The 20,248-nt window shown below is 38.7% G+C and overlaps 1 protein-coding gene across 1 annotated transcript in view; it reads left to right on the top strand.

Moving 5' to 3' along the window:
- The window catches only part of LOC131429378 (uncharacterized), a 71,271-nt gene extending 53,934 nt beyond the window's left edge, over positions 1–17,337 (top strand). The window contains exon 11 of the mRNA XM_058593456.1: positions 16,612–17,337. Coding sequence (XP_058449439.1) covers positions 16,612–16,793 — 182 coding nt within the window. The 3' untranslated portion in view covers positions 16,794–17,337. The remainder of the gene's footprint in view (positions 1–16,611) is intronic.
- Positions 17,338–20,248: the final 2,911 nt, after the last annotated feature.

Raw genomic sequence — 20,248 nt, 5'->3', positions numbered from 1 at the left:
TCACTTAGCCATGTGTCCAGAACCTTAATTTTGACTTCCTTTTCAATACGCGACATTTTGAAAACGCAGAAATTCAACCGCACAAACAAGTAAACAAACGAAAGCTGACAGCCAAACGCACAGCATGCTGTGATCAGAGCATAAAAAACCATCACAAATACATGCGTACAGCACAAATGTATGTGGATAGCTTATTTTCGATACACTCCTTACTGGCCGATTTTTTTAGATTCTTAGGTCACATAACCGATTTTGATTTTCTTTACGTTTCGTCTTCGACTCGTCAATGTACAACAGTTTTCTTTTCTGTTTTTTTTCTTCTAACATTTCTTCGATCCTGAAGAAGTTTCAACCCAGGTCTACATCACAACTGGAATTTTGAACTGCAAACGAAACTTAGTAGTAGTATGAAAGGCGTTGAATTTTATTCAGACTCATCTTCGTGTTCCGAAATTATAGTGTGAGATTTACATCATTTTAGTTTATGATTAACAAACTCATTTCGGTTCCAGTCGATTCTCCGTTTCCAGTTCCCGAGACAACCGAATGTTCAAAAAGAACCATGCTATGGATATTAAATCGATTTCTCATACAAACTTTAATGAGAATGGCATCAAGGGCATTAAATCTAGGTGGTTTAAATAAAGTTTTTTTTACTAAGTGACCCATTGTTTAGTACACTTAAATAATGATTGATAATGATTGAAATTGAGTGATAGCTATAAGACGAATTTCGCGCTAATTGTTTTTCGGAGTCTTTGTCACAAAAAGTTTCACTTTTCATTGTTTTTTTCCCAAAATTTTTTTTTGCATAGTTTTTTTTCCCCCAAACTGTTTTTTGAAAAGGACCAAACTTGGATGGTTCTAGTCGAAAAATGACAAATCTTAGTAAAAATTAGTTTTTATAAAATTACAATCTTCGAATAAAAATAGTGAAATAATTTCTACACTGAAAAAAATCGAATTTTATAAATTTTGAGTCGAAACAGCCGAAGGGCACTTTCAAGGTAAACAAGGTTTTCCAGCAAAAGAATATTTTTTGTGTGCAGACTGTTTTTTGTTCAGTGTCTGTTTTATCGACAACTAAACTTATCTGACGGTCATAATATTCTTAGAATCCAATCTAGAGACAAAATTTCATCCGAATAAAAAATTGTGTTAGTTTTGTAAATCGATTTAGAATTGTCAAAATTGATTTGATTTTATTGTTGAACTCGATGAAGAATTTCTTGGATATTTTTATTTGAATATGTGAATAATTTTCAGAAACTAACAAGTGTGACCCTTATTTACAGGATTTATTATTTTTCGACTTCAGCTATTTGAGATAAAATACAGTTTTGATAAACAAAGTATGCAGAGTGGCTTTGTGTGACAATCTCTACATGTCCAAATAGTTTTTATTAAATATGAGAAGCATTTGTTCGAGTTGGCGAGAAATTTGTCATAGAATGAATTATTCGTCATAAGCTAGCATATATCGTCAGGACTACTTTCAGTTGGACTATGGAAGCAGATAGTGGTGGTTGAGGTCAATTCCGAATTGTTTCTTTTGTCATATCGATCATAGTGATTCTAACTTCGGGGCCGTTCTGTTCTCGGATCAGAAAAAAAAATTCCTAATACAATAGTCTATTCGCAGTTAATTACACTTTCAGTAAAAACTATCAACAGACTTATTCTGTTTTGGTTTTGATAAAATGACAAACTTTTTCCATCTCTGTTACTTTTTCAGCCGCTTTAGTTTTCACCTCACAGTTTTCCTATGATATCCGTTTTTTTAATGAAATTCACTCAGTCAGTCTCTCGTTTGTAATGGCAGTTAGAAAAACTGTTTCAAAAAGGTCTCAGTCTCGGCAATGATTTCTTTACTTGTTTTATATTTTTCAGCGAACCTTCTCTCTAAGAACAGGAAAATGTCGCTAGGGAACAAATCTGGAGAATACGGTGGATGCGAAAGCAATTCGAAACTTTATTGTTTTAATTGATCATAGATTTTATGCATTGTGAATTGTCTTGACGAAACAGTATTTGTTTCATTTTCTACTGGGGACTTTTTATGCGATTTCGTCTTTCAACGCATTCTAATAATGCTATATAATAGTCACTGTTGATGGTCTGGTCTGACTATTGCGTCTTTCCACGCTCAACTCAACCGACTGTCGACTCGCATCCGGAGTAAATTGATGGAACCATGTTTCATCCATTATCACATACCGATGCAATAACTCGGGTTTATTGCGATTGATCTGTTTTATTAACTGGTTTCATAGACATTGTTCTGAATCATCAATTCGTAGTTGTTATTTGTTAATTGTAAATATACACGTTCAGATGATATCTTTACAATATGTGCTATCTGCTAATTTATCTTGTGAATTTTTCAAGGTTTTTGTCGGTAGCAGCCTCTTCTGAACGCCCACTGCATTCACCGTTTTCGATGCTCATTTCACTACAACTAAACTTAACGTATTCATCGATGATGGTTCATTTTACTTAGGCAGAGCTCGGAAACTTTTCATCAAGCCAAGTTTTTGTTTCAACTGTATATCAGCGATATTGTAATAGCACAAAATTTTTTTTTAATAACAAAGTAGCCGATTAAAATAACTCACGAAAGATTGCTGTCAAGTTTTGAGACAAATCTTTGGATGGGTCTTTCTCACTGAAAATCATGTGGATTTTTAATTCCAGTAACGCCATCTATGTGTTAGACAGGAAACTTTCGTCATATAAGTGTTTTGGCTCAAATTGTCCTCAGTACCTTTCAATACAGTTTCAGATCGTAAATTACGCTACTAGAATTACTGTGAATAGAATAGTGAAAAAATAAACTGTATATGGCCGGGACGATTGAAACAATTAAAGGATTTCGAAATGAGTGAACCAAATGAATAAAAGCGAGAATCATACCATCGCTGTCGATTTTAAACGGGCTCGTTTTCGGTCATCGATACAAGAAATTGAAATCTTGTCTAATGTCGTTTTCGTTTTAAAATTGCACTACACCAGTGCTACACTTTTTCTGCACCGATACCACTGGTGTAGCACTCATCAAAAGTTCGGTATAGCTCTATGCAATGGAATCGTTTATTGTAGTCAAGGGTTACCGTTTATGTTTTCGTCATTTCTGTTCGTTTATTCATGCCATGGTGTAGGCACTGCATCGGCGTAGTGCAGTTTCAAAACGAAAACGACATAAGAAACAAATGCACCTCGAATTATAACAGGTTCATTTACTGCAACTAAATAAGACAATTAGCACACTATACATTCAGTTCTATAAGAAGTGAAAAGCAATTGTATTTGCTAAATACAACATCATGCAATACGTGGAATATGAATTTATCAGATACATATACCAGTGTACTTGGAGGAGTCATAGATGTAAGTGTGCATGATTTTCACTCAGCAACCTCCAATGGAGAGTTTGTTTTTCTTTCGAAAAAGAAAAGTGGAAGAATTTTACCATGATAATATTTCGTCAGTATATAAGAATTCCTTGTGAACCAATGGTGACCTAGGACACTCAGCTAGCTACTTGTAAGAAAGATGTTCACTATGGTAAACACTGTGAAAAACTTGACAAGAAGTCTTCCATGCTCAATAACAACTGTACTTTCTCTACACCGGCCCCAAACAACTCCTGCGCACTTCTGAAGTCATCAACGAAACCTTCATCTACAATCAATGTAGAGCAAGAAACGTCTGTTTCAGCTATAAACAAACCCAACGCCAGGACAAATAATAGCAATTAGGTAGGAAAAATCCCTCGACGATTATTTCACCGAATATTTCAAAAGCTATTTCTTTGAATAGCTTGTTTATAATTTAAAAATTGCCTTATTTTACCATCGTTTGTTTCATGGTTTTGACGAAGGACTACGTCTTTCTTTACTATGCTCACTTGAGTGCATTTTCGAAATTTTTACAACACGAAAGTGTAACAAAATTACTCCAGATTTGATTTTTTGATAACCTTTTTATTTTCTGTAATTCTTTCACGAAACGAATGGAAGAAGATTTAGCGGGACAAAAATATTTTCACTATTAAATATTAGTTTCTTTTGTGTCTTCACAAAAGTTGTTTGTAATCACATGGCGCTCCTTTTCATGTAAAAAGTTACTAGGGCGGTCCTCATTTAGATTGAAATCTGAAATCTAACTTTCTTAATTGAACTCAAAAACGATTTCATTGTACAATAAAGTTGTAGGAAACTTTATTTTGAGCAACTTTGCTCAAGAAAGCACCTCTCTAGCTTTTCGTTTGATCGAGTTACAGCAATTTTCCCGTGTAAAAGTAGGGTGATTCCTGAAAAATCACTTTTTTTGTTCTAACTTTTTTTTGTGAAAAGTTTTCCTCAGAAGGGTTCTTGAACTAATTTTTGCGCACAAATTTGCTGAATTATGATTGTTTTTTCTTCAAAAACTAGTTAACCTTCAAATATCAATATTCATTAGATGCCAGATCGATAAAAAGGTATCCTATGCGGTTCCAGAAAGGTCATAATATAAGAAAAACTTTGAATGAAAATTGGAAGGGTGTTATTTTTTTAATTCATTTAAATTAGTCTTAAGAGTATTTTCAAAAAACACAAAAACATTGCATAACCCTTAAACGCCTTAACGTATCAACATACTTCCTTGAGCAAAATAATAGTTTCAAATTAGCCCTTCAAGTGTTCTATGGATTCGAGGAATGAGACACACAAAAACTACAACTGAAAATAGATTTTTTGCTGAGCAATTTTAACAAATTTTTTACCAAAATAATTATTTTGATTGATTCTGATTCCGTTATCGCAATGATCATATCGTAAAGATTCGAAATAAAACAACAGGCAACAGTTAATGACGGTTTGGTTCGTATTTATTAAATGGAACAATGAATTATTTTAACAGTTTAGTTCAAATCTAGAATAGTGTGATAACTTTTCGCAGCGCGAAATTCGCATCGAACGAGTGAAAAAAAAAACTAGCATTTGGCTGCTTCGTCTTGGAGAAAAATGTTCGAAAAGTGTTGAATATAGTAGAGAATTCCACAATTTGACCCTTCTGAAAGCCTGAAATGAATCCCGTACAGCGTTTTGATAGTTTTTTTTCACTCAAATATTGATATGTATGGAATATTGAAATATATGAGCGATTATACGACATTTGTTACGATTATATATTAATGCACTGATTTTTTTTAGGTCACGGCTCGAACTTACAAATGACTTGGAATGGCGGCCTACTTCCTGGAATACAAATGTAATCATTCGTAACAAAATAGTCATTTTCATGACTCTGAGCCCTTTTCAAGACCCCAACTATCTAAAACTGCTGCTCTAATTGCTAGAGTACAAACACAATCTTCCGAAATGGAATGGTCCTTGACAGGACTACAAAATCTTAAACAGTCAAACGGTATCAAATCAGTTAATTTCTATACACATCTCGAATGCAATCCTACGTCAATCTTCAAGTTTTTTTTAAATAATGACAACGGATTTTTCCGTGTATAATTAATACAACTAGTGCTGAAAGCAAATCGTAAGTTTTTTTTTGCGATCTGAATATAATTTAAATGAATGAAAATGAATTCATTACATGTGAGTATGATTTGTTTTTAAAGAAGGGAAATTTCATTTAATTCCACTATATTCAGGGTGGCAAGTGACCGGGAAAATCGTGAAAACCGGGGGAAACGTTGGGAATTTGGTTTTGCCGGAAAAAAACCGGGAAAAAGTCGGGAATTTTAGTGCAAATCCGGGAATAATTTTACTAGTCCCTAGGCTTTGTATGATGAGCTACAGGGCGCGTACCTCCGCTTGGCGGATGGGGGTGGGAGTCAATTTATGCTTCGCGTATTGACAAAGTCGACCCATACCGAGATCGATCGTTCGCTCATAAATGTAAAAAGATGAAAATTATTATGTTATCTGGATCGATCACGGAGTGGACAGGACTAATACTGCTTCGAATTAACAATGGTCATTAGGTGGTTTCGCGCATTCTATTGCCTGGAATTGGTCACCAATTTGAATTATCTTGGTCCAGTTGGGATTAATGTTAATATATCATATTCGTCCTGAACTTTTTTTTTTTTATTCAAGAATATAATGTTTAAGGCACACTGCTTAAGCTCTAAGATGCCAAGGGCTTTTACTAATTTTAATTTACGACTAACTTAAAACTAGGGTTGTATCATTGAGTAATGTCATATTTGGGTCGCAATGGTTGACTTTGGCAGATCCAGCCTTCAGCTGGTGATCGGCAGTGGCCGGTGAATTGAATATTTCATGAGAGTCTTCCATATGGCGTTGGTGAATGTTCATGTTGGCCGCATTCTTCGGTCCGTGTGGGTCCGCGGGAAACACCCCCAGGTTACGAATACCCGGCGGGTGGCCCGCATGCTGTTGGTAAGTTTCCGTGGGCGATGATGGTGTTGTTACAGAAGAAAATGAGAAAAAAAAATAGCGAAGTAAATATTGCGGAAAACGGAGTAAAAAGGGGATATGGGAATGAATTGACTAAAACGACAGAGATCTAATTAGTTGACATCGAGATGGTGAAGAGACGGGGAGGGGGGAAGCGAAAAGGTTAGTGACAGCACAAAGATCTTGTTAGTTCCGATGAAGATGGTGGACAGATGAGGAATCGGGATAATCGGCGGAAGTTAGTGTCGAACCTGCAGTTGAGAAATAATTCTTAGCCACAGTTGAAACAACGTCGATAAATAGGAGGAACTTTCTAAGCCAGATGTAACAGATTACACTTGTATATTAATGTGTTTGAGAAACTCGTATATCAGAAGCATATATGAGCTATCCCGACTCGCCAACACATCCCGAACCGGAACTTCAGGCGGTCTACCTCGGGCCCTGAGGGATTCCAGTAGCTTCGACCTGGCGTCACGATACTCTACGCACGACCACACGACATGCTCGATGTCCTGATAACCGTCGCCACAGGTGCAGAGCCCGTTCTCCACGATCCCGATACGCCGGAGATGTGCGTTGAATGTATAGTGATTTGACATGAGCCGTGACATAACGCGAATGAAATCACGACTCACGTTCATCCCCTTGAACCACGGTTTCGTTGATACCTTAGGAATAATGGAGTGTAGCCATCGTCCCAGTTCGTCATTCGTCCATGAAGTTTGCCAACTTTCGAGAGTTTTCTGACGAGAAATACTGAAAAATTCATTGAAGCAGATTGGTCTTTCATAAATATCACCTTCTAATGCGCCCACCTTAGCCAATGAGTCTGCCTTTTCATTTCCCGGAATGGAACAATGCGAAGGGACCCAGACTAACGATATTGAATAAGACCGTTCAGATAAAGTTCTCAAGTGTTCCCGTATTTTCCCCAGAAAATAAGGGGGGTACTTTCCTGGCTTCATTGCCCGGAGAGCTTCTATTGAGCTTAGACTGCCCGTGACAATGAAGTAATGGTCTTTGGGCGAGGTTTCAATGATCTCGAGGGTGTACTGAATAGCAGCTAATTCTGCGACGTAAACTGAAGCCGGATCACTGAGTTTGTACGAAGCGGTGATGTTTTGATTGAAGATACCGAAGCCTGTGGACTTGTTAATGTTTGATCCGTCAGTGTAAAACACCTTTTCACAGTTGACTGTTCTAAATTTATTATAAAAAATATTTGGGGCCACTTGAGGGCGCACGTGATACGGAATTCCACGAATCTCTTCTCTCATGGAAGTATCGAAAAACACAGTAGAATCAGAAGTATCCAAGAAATGAGCACGGTTGGAAACAAACGAAGAAGGATTAATATTCTGAGCCATGTAATCAAAATACAAGGACATAAAACGGGTTTGAGAATTGAGCTCAACTAACCTTTCGAAATTTTCAATCACCAGAGGATTCAAAATGTCGCATCGAATGAGTAAACGATATGAGAGATCCCAGAACCGGTTTTTCAATGGGAGAACGCCCGCCAGCACTTCGAGGCTCATCGTATGAGTCGATTGCATGCAACCCAAGGCAATACGCAAACAACGATACTGAATTCTTTCCAGCTTGATGAAATGAGTGTTCGCCGCGGATCGGAAGCAAAAGCATCCGTATTCCATCACGGACAATATCGTTGTTTGGTACAGCCTGATCAGGTCTCCTGGATGGGCACCCCACCACGATCCGGTTATTGTACGAAGAAAGTTGATTCTTTGTTGGCATTTTCGTTTCATATACCTAATGTGACATCCCCATGTGCCTTTGGAGTCGAACCAGACCCCGAGATATTTAAATGTGAAGACCTGAGCTATGTTTTCACCCCCTAGTTGAAGCTGTAGTTGTGCTGGTTCTCGCTTCCTTGAAAATACAACCAGCTCAGTTTTCTCCGTAGAGAACTCGATACCCATTTGAAGAGCCCATGTGGATAAGTTGGCAAGAGTATCTTGTAACGGCCCTTGCAGATCGCCAGCTTTGGGTCCTATAATAGACACAACGCTGTCGTCGGCAAGTTGTCTTAGCGTGCAAGATGTGTTGATACATTTATCGATGTCGTTTACGTAAAAATTGTATAGAAGGGGGCTTAAGCATGAGCCCTGAGGAAGACCCATGTAACTGAATCGTATTGTCGACAAATCACCATGCGCGAAATACATGTGTTTCTCAGACAATAGATTATGTAAAAAGTTGTTCAAAACTGGCGAAAGACCATGCTGATGCAGCTTCTCAGATAGGATGTTTATGGAAACTGAGTCAAAAGCCCCCTTGATGTCTAGGAAAACTGACGCCATTTGTTCTTTACGAGCAAATGCCATTTGAATTTCTGTTGAGAGCAACGCAAGACAATCGTTCGTTCCTTTACCCCTGCGGAAACCAAATTGTGTATCTGAAAGTAAGCCATTAGTTTCGACCCAATTGTCTAGACGGAAGAGAATCATTTTTTCGAACAATTTCCGGATACAGGAAAGCATAGCAATCGGCCGATACGAATTGTGATCGGAGGCTGATTTTCCTGGTTTTTGAATGGCGATCACTTTCACTTGTCTCCAGTCATGTGGAACAATGTTGTCCTCAAGGAACTTATTGAATAAACTCAACAAGCGCCTTTTGGCGGGGTCTGGCAGATTTTTCAACAAGTTGAATTTTATTCTGTCTAATCCCGGGGCTTTATTGTTACATGACAAAAGTGCAAGTGAGAGCTCTACCATCGAAAACGGTGTTTCGTTTGTGTTTGGTGTCGCGGCGCGGGTGATCTTCTGTTCCGGTACAGAGTCTGGGCATACTTTTTTAGCGAAATCGAATATCCAGGGTTGGAATATTCCTCGCTTTCATTCGTGGTGTTATGATTGCGCATTCGTCGGGCTGTGTTCCAAAGAGTGCTCATAGATGTTTCTTTCGTTAAGCCGTCTATAAACCGACGCCAGTAACCGCGTTTCTTGGCTCTAATCAAGTTCTTAGTTTTAACGTCTAACGCCGCGTAATTCCGGTAATTATCAGGTGTTCCATTTTTTCTGAATATTTTATACGCGGAGGCTCTCTCCGCGTTTAAATGTGTGCACTCTTTGTCCCACCACGGGTTGGGAGGACGGATGTTAGTTTTCGCGCCGGGTACACGTTTCGTCTGAGCTTGAGTCGCGGTGTCGAGAATCAAGCCAGCCAAAAACGTGTACTCTTCCTCCGGAGGAAGTTGTTGAGTTCTTTCAAGTTTCTCAGATATCGAGGTCGCATAGCTATTCCAATCAATATTTCGTGTGAGGTCGTACGAAACATTGATTGTCTTCGATGGTTTTGAGCCGCTGGTGATTGATATTACGATCGGTAGGTGATCGCTACCGTGGGGATCAGGAATTACCTCCCACGTGCAATCCAACCGTAGCGATGTCGAGCAAAGGGATAAATCCAGCGCACTTGGTCTTGCTGGTGGTGCAGGAATCCGTGTCATTTCTCCCGTATTCAATATTGTCATATTGAAGTTATCGCAGATATCATGGATCATAGCTGATCTGTTATCATCGTGAAGACAGCCCCATCCCGTACCGTGTGAGTTAAAGTCTCCCAAAACCAACGTCGGTGCGGGAAGGAGCTCAATGATATCACTGAGTCGCCGATGCCCAACCGAGGCTCTTGGGGGAATGTAGATGGAAGCAATACAAAGGTCCTTACCTTTGATTGTAACATGACATGCGACAACTTCAATACCTGGTATCGAGGGGAGGTTAATTCGATAAAAAGAATAGCACTTTTTGATCCCTAAAAGTACTCCTCCGTAGGGATCATCTCGATCCAGGCGAATAATGTTAAAATCGTGGGAGTTTAAGGGTATTTCAGAAGTTAACCAAGTTTCGCACAATGCAAATGCGTCACATTTCAGATTATTTACTAGAAATTTAAATGAATCTATTTTTGGGATAATACTTCTACAATTCCACTGTAAAACAGTGATTAGATCCGTGACCTCGGTGGATGATTTAGCCATCGAAAGATACAATCGCTGAAAGAAGGGGCCAATTTGCAGTCAACTGCTTCAAATATGTTTTTACTGTAGGCATGAAAGCAATTAAAATGCTTCTAAGAGGGTCTGAAATATTGAAAGTTGTAAAAATCCAGTCCACAACATCAGAAAACTTGATAAGTCCAGCACCTAGTTGGTTCTCTGGTGGATTTTTAGGGACGCTTGGGGATTTTGTAGTCCCTGGAAGTGGTGGGAATTCCATCTCGGAATTGAGTTTTCCGAGACCAGGAGCTTTTTGCTTCGGTGATTTTTCCCGATTCCCGTTAGCTGTAACTTTTCGAAGCCCTTCGGAAGACACCTTCGAACCCTTACTAGGTAGCTTATGAGAAGATTTATTCATTCTTTTCCTACAGCTATGAGGGACCGCAGAAGATGGACCTTCCAAAGGGTCGTCAGAATCGCTCTCGTCAGTCGACAAGCAGACATATGGATTCGTTGTCTGTTTAGGAGGGGTGGCACTTTTAAGCATCTCTGCGAAGGAACGCTTGGAGTGCTCCTTTAGGGAACGCTTCATTCGATCACCTCGCAGTTTGTAAGCGGGACAATCAGAGAGGTCATGTGGACCCTCCTTACAGTAGAGACACTTTTCAGCATCCTTACCGCAAGAGCCGTCCGCATGAGCTTCCCCACAGTTAGCACAACGTGGCTTATTGCTGCAATGAGTAGCTGTATGCCCCAGTTGTTTGCAATTGGTACAATTCATTATCCGGGGTACAAATAAACGAACAGGCAAACGAACCCGGTCCAAGAGGATGTAGTTGGGCAAAGCAGTGCCGGCGAAGGTCACACGATAAGAGTCTGATTGGGGATAAGACTTTGTTCCATCCCCTGCGATCGATACTGAATGCAATCGCTTGCAATCCAGTATCTTGACATTCTTAAGTGAGGGGTCTTTAAAACAACCCGCCCCGTACTTAAGAATATCCTCGCAAGTCAAACTCGCATCGGTGACCACACCGTCGATTTCTACTTCGCGAGCGGGCACGTAGACGCGGTACTCCTGCGTAAAGGGATCCTTTTGAACAAGCTCATTAGCCTGTTTAGAGCTGGTAAACAGGACCCTGAGCTTGTCTGGCCGTATTCTATCAATACTTTTTATAGTATTATATCGCGAAAACAGGTCTCGCGATATTTTTAAAATATTTAAATTTTTTTCTCTTGATTTGGTCCGGAAATAGACCGCGTAAGGCCCGGCCGGTAGTGCGAGCCCATCAGGATAGCTCTTTATGCGGGACATTTTACAGACAAGGGAAGTCTCCATTTGAACATCGGGAGCGGGGGGGCCAGGACTTAAATTAGACATGTCGCGGAACTACTTCCGCGCAGAAACAAGTAATTCGGGGGGAAATATAATGGTCAAAAACGAATAATCGAAGTAACGGTACTTAACTTAAGATCCAACGGGGGACACCAAGCTGGTCTTCGTCGGTCGGCGTATCGCCGCTTTGATGATGTGCAAAAAACCTCCGAGAGGAAAAAGCACACTTATTTATAATCCTCACACAATGGCCGCTTGTTTATAATCCGCACACTTGGCCTTGATCGCCGAAACAATAACCGGCTAACGGTACCGTTTCGATCCACCGCTCACAATAAGGCACTGTTCTATTATATAATGCGAAAAAAACCTCTCAGAGGAAAAAGCACTATTGTCTATCACACAATATCGTTTCGATCGTCCGACCACTTTATCACACACACACAACTGGTTTTCAATGCTTTCGCAGTAAATCCAAATCACGTCCGTTCGCTCGGAAGGTTGAAACGGCAATGTCGTCCTGAACTTGGTGAATTTGATTCAAAACGGAGGACTATTGTTATCAGGAATAAGAGTAAATTGACCTCTTATGAACCGTCGAGGAGCTTTCAAACCTTTCCGATCCGGTTCGGTATCGGTACTAATGTTTACAAATTGCAATGACGGCGAAACTGATTGATCAGGTGTGGATACACTATCAAATCAGGAAAGGTTTGAAGATACCTAAATTTCTCTAACTTTGACACAGATGTCACTTTCAAACTGAAAGTGTGAGATGTGTGTTTCTGGAAGAGAACGGTTCACGTGGGCCATTTCATACAATCACAACTAGTATTTCTTTACGAAATACATGTAGAGCTTGCCGAATCGTTGGAAGTGAGTCAGCAAGCCATTTCAAAACGTCCCAAGGCCCTGGGAATGATTCCGAAAGAAGGAAACTGGGTGCCGTACGTGTTGAAACCGAGGGATATCGAGCGCTGTCTATTTGTATGTGAACAACTGCTTCAAAGACAAAATCGTAAGCGGTTTTTACATCGAATCGTAACCGGTGATGAAAAGTGGGTTCGATACGATAACCCTAAACGCAGAAAATCATTGGGAAAGCCCGTGCATGCTACTTTGTCGAAAGCAAAACCGAATATTCACGGCGCCAAGGTTATGATTTGTATTTGGTGGGATCAGCTCGGTGTGATTTACTACGAACTCTTAAAACCGGGTGAAACCATCACAGGAGAACGCTACCGAGCGCAACAGATGCTCCTTAGTCGCGCGCTAAAAGAAGAGCGGCCACAATATCAAGAGCGACATGACAAAGTCATTCTCCAACACGACAATGCTCAGCCTCACGTCACAAAAGTGGTCAAAAAGTACCTGGAAACGCTGAAATGGGAAGTCTTGTCCCACCCGCCGTATTCCCCAGATGTCACCCCTTCTGACTTCCACCTATTCCGTTCGGTGGCACACGGCCTGGCAGATCAACATTTTCAATCCTTAGAAGAGTTGGAAAAATGGATTGCTTCATGGATAGCGTCAAAAGAGGACTCCTTTTTTCGAGCAGGGATCCGAAAATTGCCGGAAAGATGGTAGAAACAATACTTTGACTAATACATCTGTAAGCACTTTTTCTCAATCAAGCTTTTAATTTTGGAGAAAAATCGGCGGAAGCAAAGTTGTACACCTGATAGAATAAATAAATCGTTAAATAAAGAATAAAAAAGAATTTTAAGCAACCCTTCTGAAGACCGAAGCGGATACAATGCAAAATTTCCCAAGTTTCATCGACGAGGTCATTTAAGACACAGAAGCAGTTGGTAGGATGACAAAATACCAATACGATACAAACGCACGACTCAATGATTGACTGGTTACAGGGTGAAGCACACACTTCCTGCCCAAGTGACAAACTCTCTGGTGAACTTGCAATAGAATATATTCGTATCTTTCGTTGCAAATTGATAACCGTAAAGGAATCTGTCGCATGGGTTTTATGCTGGAGGGTTTCCTCCTTCGTTACTAGTGTTCATTTGGGCACCATAGCCTAGTTCGTCCGGTTTGGAAAGTGCGGAGCCTTGTAACCACCCCCCTCGGCCAGAGTAGCCCACAAAGGAAAAAAAAATCCGGGAATAAATTTACTAGTCCTAATCTTAGTAACAATTTTTAGCATCATGATTTTCCTGATACAATAAATGAAAAGATGGAGGCAATTTTGTGTTTAAACTAGAAGTTCAGTACACAGGTTCAATGATGCACAATCCATTGGAAATGGGACCAACACCACATGTCTGAACGGTTTTGTATGGGTTTGACAGTAATTTTAAATCAATAAGAGCTTTCTTAGTTGTCATCAATAACAGCACAATGAATGCTCATAATGAAAAACAAGGATAATTTTGATGCTTCTGCTGGATTTCTATTAAATCTCGACAAATATTAGAAAAGTGAATCTCTGTTAATTTTTTTAAGATTATCTGCTATGATGAGGATATTGATGTCGACGAAGGAGCAGTCGAAGGTTGTCGATGATAGGCGAATCAAATTTAGATCATCTTATTCACTAAGGGCATAGATTGTTGTTGTTTTCCAAAGTGACAAGCGTACATTTTAAGAATCCTAGAAGATTTTTGTTCTATCGCCTAAACCCAACTCTGAAAGAATATCGTACAAATTGTTAGCGTCTCGTCCTCATGTGCACCTCGTGCACTGCCCAACTGGTCAAATAGGCTTTATGAGAACTTGTATGCACACATTCAGGAGAGGCTTCGGTGGCTTGTGCTTATGGTAATTGAAAACAAATTGCTGTCTCAGTTTCAACGTCGAAACGGTTCTGATATCATACCATATAAGCAGTGCACAACCCGTAAATTTTCTCACGAGACGCGACTTGTTATTAGATGGAATCGGGTTTGCGGGAGGAGTGTTGTTTTTTAGTTAATTCATTTTAAATTTTTAACCTTATACTTTTTTCCAGACTATACCAGGCTAAAATAGTATTGGAATACACTAGAGACGATCAGTCCACGAACGGTCCAAAAGAACTAGTTCTACTCGAAGATTGAGTGAACTGGTTCTTGATTGAAGAATGATAGCTCTCTATTCTTCTCAATAGAAATGAAAGTAATCGAGTTCTTTGAGTGTGTATACGAATAAGTTGCGTCTTTCGGAACGTTTGCTGGTTTGAGGAATCTGGTAGAAGTTTCAGAAAAACGAAACAACGGTTCAGTAGAACTAATTCTTTCGGTACAACTATTAATTTTTCAACAGTTCTTTGAAATGAACGGTTCTGCCCATTTCTAGAATACATACCCCTAGCTTGCATAAATTTTAAGAAAGAATGATTTTTCAGATAGCCTTAAAAAGATTGATTCAGTGGTAGTCTTGAAAAAGATTGAATAGTTCGAAAAATAATTATTTTAATTTTAATTGTAAGACTTTAAATTTATTTCTTCATTATTAGGCTTTAAAATAACTGATGATATTTCTTGAAATCCACAAAACACCACGATTAATCGAATATGATGTGGAAGCTGCGTTTAAGAGCATTATTGGAAAAAGCAAGAAATTTAAATAAAATGTGTTGATTTTTCAAGAAAAATGCATGAATTTTGGTGCTTCATTCCTTCGTGAAATGCAAGACTGATCACTTTCATCACCGTTGGTCAGATATGTTTCTTGTTTTAATCTTATTGTTACATCGAAGTTACCTGCGAAGTAAAAGACAAAATAAAGATGGAATACATTGGGCTGGGTGGTACTGTCAGTTCAGAAGATGAACGTTTCGACAAACTGTGGACGAGATTTTTAATCGTAGTTCCAAGCAGATACCCGCAAAATACTTATTTCTCAACGCTCGATGTTTTTTTGGACAGGGGATTTCAACTTAAAGCTTGAATGAGAGAAATATTTTAGAAAAAAACTGAACATAGGCTATTTGGGCCTGTTCAAAAACCGGGAATTTTTAGTCTCGCGCACCGGGAAAACCGGAATTAGCGATCGCTAATTCACTTGCCACCCTGTATTTTGAAAATTTATTAACTATTTCGTCATTTCTGTCACGGAAAAGTAACGATTTAGTTCATTCCACTAACTGCTCTAAAAAGTTATTTTCAATATAAATTCAATATAATTTATATGCAATTATTAGAATTTCATGCCTGCATCTTAGAATGCCACCATCAAAAGCTAGGTTAGTGAGCAGAAGTGTTTCGAGCAAACTATGTGTTTATGTTTTTTGTTGTCGTTGTTTTTTTTTTGCTGTGTGAATTTTAATATAAAGCCAGTTTGAAGTTTCTCCCTTATCACTGAATACAATTCGTCAGATCTGCCTGATTGTGCTCTTCAAACTGCCGTGCCTGCTTGGCCCATTAATTCTTCTCAGCTCAGCTAATGCAAACAACACGCCATAACGGAATTCGTCATTGTTACATTTTCCTTGTTGAATAATTCACCAGGCCCACGATCAGCAAGTGTTGTTCATCAGTTGCCCATGTTCGAGGTGCCCGAAAATTTGCTCTTTCAATGAGCGTGGGGAAAACAGACCCTAGGGTTTCAGTCCTTTACTCTTCAACATACACCGCACAGCATGTAGATGAAGAAGGGCGCAAAAAAAAACAGAATCGGGTTTACGATAAAAAGTGAAACTTCTCCGCTTGAAGAATGAAGACCTTTAGTCATATTGTGAGGTCATTAATGGAAGCACGGGAGAATATCAAAATAGAACCCGTTAGTTTCCGAACGATAAATGAAACTGTGAATGCTCCCTGAACTACTTTTGTCATATAATCTTAATGTTGTTCTTGTCTAATGAACACCGTTGGAAAGTGTTTTTATTCACACGGTTCTTACTGTTTTGTTTTTTTTTTTTGTTTCCATCTTTCAATCTCTAGGCTTGGAGTACGACGACATGACGCCCACATTGCGCCAGTTGTTTATCAGCGTTCGTCAGCTACAGCAGGACATGGCACAGGTCAAGACCCAGATCAGCGAGGAACGGACGCTCCGCAATCATCTCCAGCAAGTGCTGATGGGCCACTTGGAGAGCTACGGACCATCGAATACGACGTGCTGAAAGGTTTGTTGTTTTGTTTCATTTGGAAAATATTCAGTCGAACTTGGCAGCAGTGTTTTCGAATTTCATTTACGACTGAATCGTGAAAATATTTCAGCGAAAGTAGATGTAGAACGATATTTGAAACGATGATTTAGAGTGCAAATACGAAACAAGGCTTTAATTATTTACGGCTTACGATCGAGTAGTAGAGGAAGGCGAAATATGGATTTCATATTTGTTTTAAATTGATTTCAAATAACAATAGTGATAAAAATATGACAGCATATGAGTTGTTTCTTGTGCCTTAATAGTATTTTTTTTTGGATAATAATGTGCCCTGCGCTTCCACACGCAGGAAATGAATTTTTAATAAGTGATTAAGTATAAAAAAAACATAACTTTCACTGTTCGTGTTATGTTGTTTTTTTCACAGAATATTTTAACAATACTTTTTCCTTGCCATAATATCAGCAAAAGTATTGCCTTTCATTTTTTTTTCATTTCATGGAATAGAAAAAGTTACTTGTAACTGTAAAACTAGCAAAACATAAACATTTCTAGAAGATTGGTCAAACTTTGTGCGTTATTGATTTATTTTTTCTAAACTGTCCGATATTCTATCAAAAAAATATTTCATATATTATTTGGGGAAATGGTAAACTTCTGCATTCTCATAAGTTTTTATACTTAGAACAACGTGTTTCATGCGTTTTCTCTATTCTTCATTCTTCACCGCTGAGTATAAACCAACATTTTTTTCGTATATGTTTAGCTCTCGAAAAGAAGTATATGAAGTGACTGGTCATCAAATCCGTACCGTGTCCCATTTATTAGCTCAGATTGAACACTGTTTGAACTATTTCGTTCTCTACCAGACATTCTGAAACCGATTTTGGTAGATTTTTCTTCCAAAGTATAGCGTCGTATGTTTGATCCCCAACCTAGAAGATTTTTTTTTGTGTCAGTTAGATTGTAGCGCTAGGCACTAAACGAATCGGCTGCGAAGACAGTTGAAATAGTGCCCTAACTTTGCCTTGCTATTTTTGTAGTAGTATCCCTTTGGAAAGGTATGGATATCTCTTCCATAGCTACATCCACCCGTAACTGTTCGTAACGCCAAAAAGTGCCATCGCGCAATTTTGATCGCTATTACATAGTACATCGTTCTGCTTCACAGAACCGTTGGATTCAATACTAACTATCTTGACGCTTGATTTCGATTCTATAATCTTTGTACGATTCAATATAATCATTCTTATTGAAAACCCAATTTCTACTACACAGTACAAAAATATAGGGGAGACCGGGGCTACGCCGAACACTTTTTGGAAATTGGAAAAACAGCCCTTACACCTAGTTTGTTACCCAATTTATCTATACAGTTGTGTAATTTTAACTTTCAGTCACAGTTCCCAATCCGTGGCTTGAAAACCCAAAATCCAATATTTAGGAACCGTGGTGCAAAACCGGACTCCCTATGGGGTTAAACTGGACTGTCAATTCAGGGGTTAGCCTAATTTTGTGCTTATGTTTTGAATATTTTGTTTACGTTTCGTCTTAGACTCATCTGCACATAGCAGTTCAAATTGAACTGCTTAATGCAAAACTCCTGCCTGTCAATAATAGGGGAGAGTGTTCGGTTACCGGCACCCTTTTGTTTTAAGCTTATAATTTAGTTGATTAATTTGGTTTTAAAACCTTTATTATCAATTTAGTAGTGATACATTTTGACCATTTCAAAAAAGGTGTTCGGTTACCGGCACCTTAAGAAATTTCGCTAAAAATGGAAATATATAAGTAAAGACTGCAGTTATTCAAAGAAAAAACGGAATTTATTTTTTTCGGAAGCGTTTTGGACAAAAGTCTCTTGGCCAATGATTTGGATGGTGGCGCTTTTGGTGTTGATTTGGCCGGTCTTCCACCGGCTTCGCGGGTTTGAATACGTTGCTGCAGTGGAATTTATTGGCTTCTCATCCACTAAGCAACATTTAATGGGATTTATCAGTGCATTGAAGTTATTTTCTTTGTCTTTGACGATTTGTTTGGAGTCGCCATTGTGAACAGAACCAGAGAACCAAAGTTTTTACTTATATGACGGATGTATTGAAGCTGTCAATTTGTTCACGTGTTGCATATCACCAGAGATGCCAGCTAAACGATAAGTTTAGCTAGCAAAAACAAAAAGATCGCGACAATTTTCAATAGTCTGTAAATTTTAACGTATGTCGGAAAACAATCGAAATTTCTAAAATCTGTTAAAAGTCTTCAGACGAAAAAAAGGTTACATTAACTAAGAAATTTGATAATTTACAGATAAGTTTGTAGATTTGGCATCTCTGCATATCAATGACAATTTTTCTCGATTTTCGAAAAAATGGGGTGCCAGTAACCGAAATCGGTAGACATATTGAAAATGACGAACAAAATTTCTGGTTGCGAAAATTTTGATAGCATCTAGTATTAAATCACGAAATAGATCGATTTCACATCATAAATATTCAATACTATATGGTACTATAAAAAAGTCATAAAAAACTTTTGTGTTAATTTTCACGCAATTAAAATTTGTTTTGAGTGCAGCAAAAAGTACAAGCGTCTGTTTGTTTTGGTATTCGACACAAAAAGAATATGCTGCTATTACACACACATAATATTTGTCGGAATGACGCTATCTGCTTTCTGTCTTAAGTTACGATGGGGTGCCGGCAACCGAATATCTTCCCCTACACATTTTGACACGAATACGATTGACGCGAAACTGAATTGATTTAGTGTTATCTATCTAACTGACGTCTGTCTGTCACATGAGAACAAGTTTATAAAATCAATCCATTGATCGAAATAATTTCTGATTTAGAAGATATTATTTAAGATGAACGGTTTAACCCCGTGTCCGGACTAGCCGCGGTCTCCCCTACAGATATGTAACCTATGAGCACGAAAGTGGTATTTTCGAGACATTTCCGCATTGAAGCTCTATCATTATCTCTCTCTAAGCATTATCTGTCGTGAACGGATGCACATTCTAGAAGTGCTCAAAGTATATTTTCTTCCGGACCTGTTATTTGATTCCTTCCATCAAGTTTCGCTCAGTTTTCAGTCTTCGTGAGGTTTCGCTTAACAATGTCGCAATATTTTTTTTATATTAGATGGAGGCCTTTTCCCGTAATGGCAAAATGCCAGATCCTGGGCCTTTTTCCGTAATGGCAAGATGCCAAATCCCACCAAAATACAGCAGAACAATTGTGTTGCTTGAGGAAAGGCAACAGACGTTTTCCCAAGCACTTCTGTTTATACATTTTCTGGTTCACCGGTCGAATTGTAAATGTCCATCTTCAAGCCACTGAAACAGATGGCCATATTTGACGAGTTTTTGATGGGTTAGGAAATTATTTGTACCTCTGTTCTGCACGCATATACATTTCTGTATTTAAAGCTGTTTGTCTCGGCGAAGGTTTTTTTTTCATCCTAAA

Source organism: Malaya genurostris, chromosome 2 (genome assembly GCF_030247185.1).
Source record: "Malaya genurostris strain Urasoe2022 chromosome 2, Malgen_1.1, whole genome shotgun sequence".
In the NCBI taxonomy this organism is placed as follows: Eukaryota; Metazoa; Arthropoda; class Insecta; order Diptera; family Culicidae; genus Malaya; species Malaya genurostris.
This window is presented reverse-complemented; position numbering and strand designations above follow the sequence as displayed.